This window comes from Tarenaya hassleriana, unplaced genomic scaffold, assembly GCF_000463585.1.
Source record: "Tarenaya hassleriana unplaced genomic scaffold, ASM46358v1 Cleome29, whole genome shotgun sequence".
NCBI lineage: Eukaryota > Viridiplantae > Streptophyta > Magnoliopsida > Brassicales > Cleomaceae > Tarenaya > Tarenaya hassleriana.
The window spans coordinates 2,005,754-2,014,103 of NW_010966092.1; the positions used below are offsets into that span (position 1 = coordinate 2,005,754).

General features: G+C 35.7%; 2 protein-coding genes across 2 annotated transcripts; both read right to left on the minus strand.

Moving 5' to 3' along the window:
- Window positions 1–763: 763 nt before the first annotated feature.
- On the minus strand, window positions 764–4,253 carry LOC104818532 (NAD kinase 2, chloroplastic-like). Its single transcript, XM_010548147.1, has 3 exons — window positions 4,178–4,253; window positions 3,261–3,286; window positions 764–2,578 (listed from the first exon to the last, which is right to left on the minus strand). The coding sequence occupies exons 1-3, from the start codon at window positions 4,251–4,253 to the stop codon at window positions 764–766; spliced, it is 1,917 nt and encodes a 638-aa protein (XP_010546449.1).
- Window positions 4,254–4,461: 208 nt separating this feature from the next.
- LOC104818490 lies at window positions 4,462–6,526 on the minus strand. The gene is made up of 5 exons (XM_010548107.1): window positions 6,348–6,526; window positions 5,282–5,975; window positions 5,137–5,190; window positions 4,832–5,016; window positions 4,462–4,731 (listed from the first exon to the last, which is right to left on the minus strand). Exons 2-5 carry the CDS (start codon window positions 5,973–5,975, stop codon window positions 4,648–4,650), a joined length of 1,017 nt encoding a protein of 338 aa, XP_010546409.1. The 5' UTR covers window positions 6,348–6,526; the 3' UTR covers window positions 4,462–4,647.
- Window positions 6,527–8,350: the final 1,824 nt, after the last annotated feature.

Genomic DNA, 8,350 nt, shown 5'->3' on the forward strand with positions numbered 1-8,350 from the left:
ATAAAATTCTAGAAATTTCTAACTATAATGGTTAGAACTCTTATGTTTTTAAAGACAAAAGTTTAGAATTTTATGTGCTAAATATAACTTTACATCGGATGTATATTTGTATGCTTGTCTATTGGAAAGTAAAAGGATTCGAACCAATCAGAATTGTCCAAATGGAGATTGTGGGTCCCATAAAACAAAACGCAGCGCTTACTTTGACGTGTTCACACGTTGTGTCCTACGTGGCTTTGTCTTGCAATCTACGCAAAGCTTGTTCTGATTTGCTGTTTTTGGCAGTTTACCTCTACATTTTATTGGTTATTTTATTTATATATCTTAATTTATTAAAGTTTATGGGGTTTTCGATTAAATTTCTAGATTGTTTAACATCACCGATATTTATTGGTGTGTTTCCGATTTCGCCAATGTTGTAGGGCTCTCAATCAAAATAAAATTCTAGAAATTTCTAACTATAATGGTTAGAACTCTTATGTTTTTAAAGACAAAAGTTTAGAATTTTATGTGCTAAATATAACTTTACATTGGATGTATATTTGTATGCTTGTCTATTGGAAAGTAAAAGGATTCGAACCAATCAGAATTGTCCAAATGGAGGTTGTGGGTCCCATGATCCATTCTCCCAAAATACTCTTTTCGGTTATAGTTAAACGATCTAATATCCGGGTCGTTTATATCTCTCCGAATTCATAACATGTTTGACTTAATATCTTACATAGTTACATTTTTATTATAATTTTTAAGATAACGTAGTATATTATAAATAAATAAATTTCTTCAGCAGTAAAACAGTTTTTGGTGTAGATTTCCATAGAAGCATCTGCTGTTGAGTACTTGGGTGAGTGAAGGCTAGGGATGATTCTGTCACCTTTTCCCTTGTACAAGAAAACCCATCGGTTCGAACTAAGAACATCTCTGCCTTTTTTCTAGATTGCACCCTCACTACACCAGTAGCAGAAGCACACATATTCCCCTCAATAGATCCAATTTCGTCATCACTGGAATCCAAAGGAGAAGCACCACTGCTTTTATGAGACTTTCTTACAGGTTTAGCCACATTGGGAGATATAGCAGTAGGCTCACCAGAAAAACCATTTCCCCGGTCAACATATACACTTTTATTGGTGATACTAGAAGCATGAACGTCTCCATTTGAAAATGTTCCATTGCCAAAATCTGAACCCTGTGATCCTAAGGATAGAAGGGACCCATTGGAGTTTCCTGTCTCTGAGAAATCCTTCAGAGCGTCTTTATCAATCATCTGATTTCTCTCCGTCGTCCTAACATATGAAAATTGCGAAGATGATACTGTTCCCAGTGTTCTGTATTGATTATTAAGATAAGCAGCAGGTGCAATGCCTTTGTTCTTCAAGAACGCAGACATTTCCTTTCTTGAGAAAACATTGAGTGGTGGAACTTGAGATTTAAGAGGATCAGCCACCATACTAAATTCTGATACAGATGTCTGTCCTTCGTTGCTTCTCTCTTTTGATTCATTGCTTTCCTTCGAAACAGAACTACTATCAAATTCAGTGATACCAGAGACATCATCAGCAAGTTTTTGAGGAACATGCGTGCGATATACTGCTTTCGACCCAGGCTTAGTTTCAGAAACCTCCCGTCGCTTTGTCTCTTCCAAAACCGGAGTTTCCTTGTTCATCGAACGTGTCATGTATTGTTTCCACCTGGATACCATAGCAGAAGTTCTCCAAACCCCTTCCTTACTGTGAAGGTATATCGGCCTTTTGCTGCAATCTGATACTAGAGAAGCAAACTGCTCGACCTGCTGAGCTGAAGGTGCCATCCTTACCTCCACCGGGATTTTCACCAATTCAATCTTCCCCCGGGAAATAGCATCTTCGAGGGTTGCCTCATAGAATGTATCCTTCACATCTTCAGCTCTCAAGTCTACTATTGTTTTATACCCTTTTTCTACTAACCACTTCAGTCCCTCTTCTGTTACCTGTCCACCCCTCCAAAAAGCAACCTCAGTTTCCTGGTAACCAAAATCCTCTTTCGTATTTGAAAAGTAGACAGGGTCCCAATTCGCGAAAATTGTATGGCTAGGATAGTTATCCCGACGTGGAAAACCAGCATCATAGCAGACATTCTTCAGCCATTGTAATTTCCTCCAAACAGTTCCACTTCTTTCGTCATCAGGCATCAAATAATTCTCGAGAGCAATGTGTAAGCTCTCGCAACATCGTTTCATTTCACCCCTGAAAACAGCAAGGGGTGGAAGCAGTTCCTCCGTGACACTTACATCAGCCACACTGAATGAATCCATAAAAGACGACCTTCCAGAGATAATTTCCTTCCGTCCTTTATTCAGAAGCGATAATAAACATCCAAGCACTGACACGATTTTGTCCTCCAATAACGGTTTTTCCTCGGGAGAAAACTCATATGGAACTCTACATTCACCTGTCAAAGGATTGCAAAGTGTCTCCATCAATGCTCCATGTAGCCTTTCAGCTGCTCTAAATATTCTACAGTAAGCCTCAACTTCAGCAATGTCGCCTGGAACTGGACCGATCCAAGGCAAGTTTGATGTATCGTGGGATTTCACAGCCTTCACGATCCAAGTAAATGGGGTCAGTCAAGTCAAACTGGTTTAGAACAAACTTACTCTAGAGTACAAATTAGTTCCCTGTCATTTTGTAAGGGAACACATGTTACATAGTAGATGCCAACATGAGCTTCTAACTTTCATCACATAAAACCAGAAAGAGATCACAGAAACTATTACCCTGTTTGGGATATTTATTTATGTAATAACATAATGTTTCTGGTAATTGCCTGATAAAGTTCTGTCCATCCTTAAACAAGGTTGTAAATACGACCAGGACTTTGAACTAACAATTATCTGAAACATCATTATTAAATAAAAACAAAATTAATTATGCGAAGCATGTAAAATGAAGCAACTTCCATAAGCAAGTGGTTTGCTCAAGTAATCGAATTTTAAGAATAATGTAAGGATCTTCAACATTTAGAGCCAAGCTCTGCAGAAGAAGATCAATATCGTCTGTTCCCGAAAAAAAAAAAAGATTTGATTTTTCAAAGAAAACAAGAAACTAAGACCAGCAAGCAAAAGGAAGCATTGCAAACACGACCCTCTTCGCTAACAAGTCACTCTCTTCCTCTCTCAGTTCTCTGCCAGGCATTTCATCGAACATGATGGAAGCAAAGACAGACATCGACGAACACTTCAAACAAAGGAAAAACGAGAGAGGCAGGAAAAAGCAAGTCACCTGAGAATCCAAAAGCAAGTGGTTTGCTCAAGTAATCGAATTTTAAGAATAATGTAAGGATCTTCAACATTTAGAGCCAAGCTCTGCAGAAGAAGATCAATATCGTCTCTTCCCATGTTTGACTTAATATCTTACATAGTTACATTTTTATTATAATTTTTAAGATAACGTAGTATATTATAAATAAATAAATAAATAAGGTCGATGTCAAACCTTTCTATATGTATATATTGGAGATTCGGATTTGCGAATCCTTGTGTGTGTTTTTTTTCTGAGTAGCCACAATATGAATCGTGAGCATACAAGATAACAGTAATTATCGGCGAAAAATTTTCAAAATCAAATTCCCCTATTTATTTTTTCATAGAAGGCTCATTTTTTCCCCATTTACAAAAGGTATAGATGATAAATATCTTTCATCCAAGAAAATCGATAATGGCGGAACATTTGAATCAACGATTTATTACAGTTTCTAAAACTATTTTACCTTAGTTAGGATAGAAATTCGTCATTCATCAACTGCCATTAATATTATAATTATTGTAGACTCATGTCAACATTATTAAATGACAATCATAATCCCTAAAGTAAACCTGTATAATCGTATCGTTTGTAATCATTGTAAAAATACTAATTGTAATAAGCATCATAATTATTTTATGGGGTAACACTTGGCAGTAGGGAACCCGTTGACTATGGTAAATAGTTGACTTTTGCATTGTAACCCAAGAAGCTTTAGACCACTTCGAAGACACTTTTTCTTAATTGCTAAACTAACAACCATGATTAGGCTCTTAATCATTCAATATTCATGCAATTATATTATCATGGGCTTCTGTGGAATATCTATATGATATAATATAAGTGAACTCGCACCAAAGCCATCTTATCCTACGTTGAAATGTAACGATTCTTACATTGTTCGATGTATACGGACACATTATTAAAATTCAAGTCAGCTGGAAAAATGTGATACCACACCACACTAGCCATTACTAGACCGACTCTGAATATATTTTAAATGAGAAAAATGGAGACGTAAAAATGATATTTGATAGTCAAATACAAATATTTGTAATCAAATTTAATTTTTTTTTATTAAAACATTTTTAGAAAATTATAAAATTTTTCACGTTGGAATAGTTAGAGCCATTTCAAGAGTTGGAATCTTAGATGGAAAGTAGAATTAGCAAGGAAAAAGGATGAAACAAACACATCTATAGCACTCGAGAGATCACGAGAAAACCATATGACAATGAGAATTACATACACACATAGGTCTCATGCATCTATACATGCATCGTGGCACAAGGTTAAGGCTACTTGAAAGTAAGAGACAAGACAATGATGAGATCTTACAGTCTCGGAGCAGTAAAGATGGCTGGATCTAGTGTTGAGGCGTTTTTGTCGATCTCTCCAGATCCATCTTGCAGTTATCCCGCAACTCTTTCATGGTAACGAAGCTCTTTTGCTGCGGATTGGAATATCACATGACGTCAAAGAACACAAGGGTGAGATTGGGCTATAAATAGAGTGATTCATCATCTATTCCTTTGTCGAAACACACTTACAAGGTGGTTACTTTCGCGTGAAAGGATATCGCCCATGTTAAGAAAGAGCGATCTCCATTGAGACATGAGATCAGATTCCAGTTTTGCGGAACTAGTGGAGTTTGCTGAGCCATGAAAATCGATTGGCTTTCCTCTGGAATTCCTTTGAATCAAGTTACTAGCTTCTTTCTGACTCTTCTTCAACACTGTTAAAATAGGAACATTAAATGAATGAATCAATGTTTTATTACCACATATATGGATGGATCATATTTATCCAGTGACATTGGAACTAACACAGAGTCAAAAGGTCTCATGGGAATTACCAGATAACCTGCCTTTGATATCCTGGTAATGAAGATCCGACCAGATATATGCAGCTGAAGAAATTGGTTATAGCCACAATCAAATTAGATGAACTTTAATCGGAATCAAGTGAAACAGTCAATCAAAAGCAGAAGAATCAGAAACCTTTCAGGCAAAACGAACAGGTGCAAGATTTTAACATGTCAGTTCCCATATCGTGATTCACATGCTCCATCCTGTCGACGGTTGAACATCTACCCATTTCAAATGATCTGCAGTTTTGGGAATTAGGCAACCCCTCTCCCTCTGTACATTTTTTTGCATTAGAGGCCACATTTGATGCCGGCCCATGATCTTTCTTCTCAACATTTTCTAAAGACACCTGCACAGAACTACTAGATATGCAGCTCTCCTTCAATTCATGACCATCACCACCGGTAATCTCTACTGCAGCGTCATCAGAATCACCTTTGAAAGATTGAACACCAGCCACATCTAACGCATCTGATGCATCCTTAGAATCCCCAGGATCTTTTCCAGCAACAAGTTCAATATTTACAGAACCACCATTTAAGGGAGAGCCACCAGAACTGCTCTTATCTTCAAAAGAAGAGGACCCAGCTTTGCTATCACTACCCCTAGAATTCTCCTTAACCAAATCCTCTACAACTAAACATAACCTCTTTGAAAACTTTACCCCCTGATCTTCACGCACGACATTCTTACCAGACTCATCTCCAGATTTCAATAGATAATCACCCAACATCGAAGAAATTCCCCTTTTGCTTGGAAGATTAGTCATATCACACAAAGCAGGGCGGGCTTCCTTGGAACCTACTTCGCAGCTATTTCCGGTCATCTTAAAATCACCCAATCACAAAAAGGGAGGAAATTTTAGATTCCAATCACAAAGCACGTGAAATCCAATTATCCAAAATAAAATTTCACCGGTCAGAAACTAGCGAGATACGAGAATAAAGGGAAAAACCCTAAAACCTCATAGGCAAGGGGGGAATAGTCGCCCAACCGAACCGACGAACGTAACTTCATCCCAAACACGATACTTCAAGAATACCCTCTCAAGAAACCATTTACAACCAGAAAACATACGACGAGAGAAAATATGGAATTCCCTCGGGAGAACATAAACCCTAAACCAAAAAGTCAGATTTCGATACGAATACAACGAAATGGAGATTGACAATTATGATTAACCGACGAGATTACGGACCTAGGGATCAAAAGCATCCGTCGGTGGCTAATTCTGCAGGATCTGCTTGGTAGATTGGTGGAGATTAGAATATTTCCAGTGAGAGTGAGGAAATTAGGGTTCTTGATTTCGTCGAGGCGGGAACCGTAAGGAAATTTTCCAAAATTCCGATCCCGTTCCCTCGACCCGCGTTTCGAAATGACAGTTTCGTACTTAGTGGGACTCTCAGGCTCGGGGAGGCGCGCGTGTTGTGCACTTGCCATGAGGGCAATAAATTAATAATTAGCTGTAAGAATCTAATGGGCCTACTATTTTCATGGCCCATCTAAATTTTCCATTGGACTTTTAATAAAAAATTTCTGAAACTATTTCGGCATTCGATTCGATTCTGGCAAGTTATTTGTTGGATTATGGTTATTCGGCCCTACAAAAATAGTTATCGATCGTTTACTATATTTTTTTTTAATAAAAATTTCTATTTTTAATATTCTGGTTCGGGCCGATTTCATGATATTAGATTTACATTATATATATATATATATATATATATATATATTGTTATATACTTGTTTGCAAAGGCTATTTAATTGATGAATTGTTCCATTGCATAGTAGACAACCATTTATATATTAAATTTAGTTTTTTATTTTCATAGCAATCCTGAAACTGTACGCATATAATATTTGAATATGTAAATTTGTTTTTTTAATCCAAAATTAAAACATAAATTTGTTTTTTTCTTTTGGTCGGAAAGATTTTTCGAGAAGAACAGTGATAGCCATAGGGGGGCCTGCGACCTTGGCGTTATCAGAACACGACACTCTGATCAACTGAGCTAATAAGCCGAGTTCACTCGGGAACAGACTCTGGCCGAATATTAAAATAATTAAATATCAAAACAAATCGAAGAGCCCGGACTTATCTCAGGAAGTTTTTTCATTTAGTGTGTATATATATACACACGCACACATATATATACACACGTTTTTTTTGGGTAAAGACCATATATAATTTCATAATTTATAATTATAATTTTTTATTATTTCGCTTTTCTTTTGAACCACATATACTTATAAATCCACTGCAGTTTTATATCATCAAACCCTCGCTTTTATTATATATATATATATCATTTTTGTTACGACATATACTTTATACGAGTCGTTCTCGCATCCGCCCACGTCCTCCTCCGCTTTGGCGCACATAAATATTTAATTATGTATATATCATGACATATAAATAATAATATGTGTATATATATATATATATATATATGTTCGATTACCGCTGAAATGTAAAGGATATTATGTGCTGTATATGTACATGGCCTATACATGTATATACACACGTGACGTGACATACCAAAAGTGAAGTTCGAAAATATGGAATTCGGTCGGGAGAACATAAACCCTAACCCGAAGGAGTCAGATTTCGTTCGATGAGAAGACTGGGAAATGGATATTATTATTTATGACTATTTTTTTTTTTGAAAAATGACATTTTCCTACACGGATGGTTTAAAATATGACTTTTTCCTATACGAACTTTTAATTTGACAAAAAACTATATCAAATTATCAAATGTGTCAAATTGACACACGAACTACCCAATTTAACTGCAATTTCCTACACAATCCGAAAACGATGTTAAATGTCCGTTAACCGATGATATGATACACCACGTGGCGTCTGACATGTCACGCGATATGAAAAATTTTGTCATGTCAATATGCCATATCAGATTTTTTAAAAATACAAAAAATCCGAAAAATGACAAAAAAATAAAAATAAAAAACAGATTTAAAAAAAAATCCAAAAAAAAACTGAAAAAATAAATAAATATATATAGAATTATGTATATATACATACATAATCCTATATATGTATATATACTTATATATTTTTTATTATATATATATATATATAGGAGTATTTATATTTATATTTGTATTTGTATGTAGATATATATATATATATATATATATATATATTATTTTGTATGTATGTATGTACATATATATATAC

What these genes read in the sequence shown, in the direction of transcription:
- LOC104818490 (XM_010548107.1), bottom strand. Translation starts at nt 5,975, where the DNA reads ATGACCGGAAATAGCTGCGAAGTAGGTTCCAAGGAAGCCCGCCCTGCT. An exon ending in CTGTTCGTTTTGCCTGAAAG is followed by an intron (nt 5,191 to 5,281) that starts GTTTCTGATTCT and finishes CAATTTCTTCAG; the next exon opens with CTGCATATATCTGGTCGGAT. An exon ending in TATCAAAGGCAGGTTATCTG is followed by an intron (nt 5,017 to 5,136) that starts GTAATTCCCATG and finishes CTATTTTAACAG; the next exon opens with TGTTGAAGAAGAGTCAGAAA.
- LOC104818532 (XM_010548147.1), bottom strand. Translation starts at nt 4,253, where the DNA reads ATGGCTAGTGTGGTGTGGTATCACATTTTTCCAGCTGACTTGAATTTT. An exon ending in GTCCGTATACATCGAACAAT is followed by an intron (nt 3,287 to 4,177) that starts GTAAGAATCGTT and finishes CGATTACTTGAG; the next exon opens with CAAACCACTTGCTTTTGGAT. An exon ending in ACTTGCTTTTGGATTCTCAG is followed by an intron (nt 2,579 to 3,260) that starts GTGACTTGCTTT and finishes TGGATCGTGAAG; the next exon opens with GCTGTGAAATCCCACGATAC.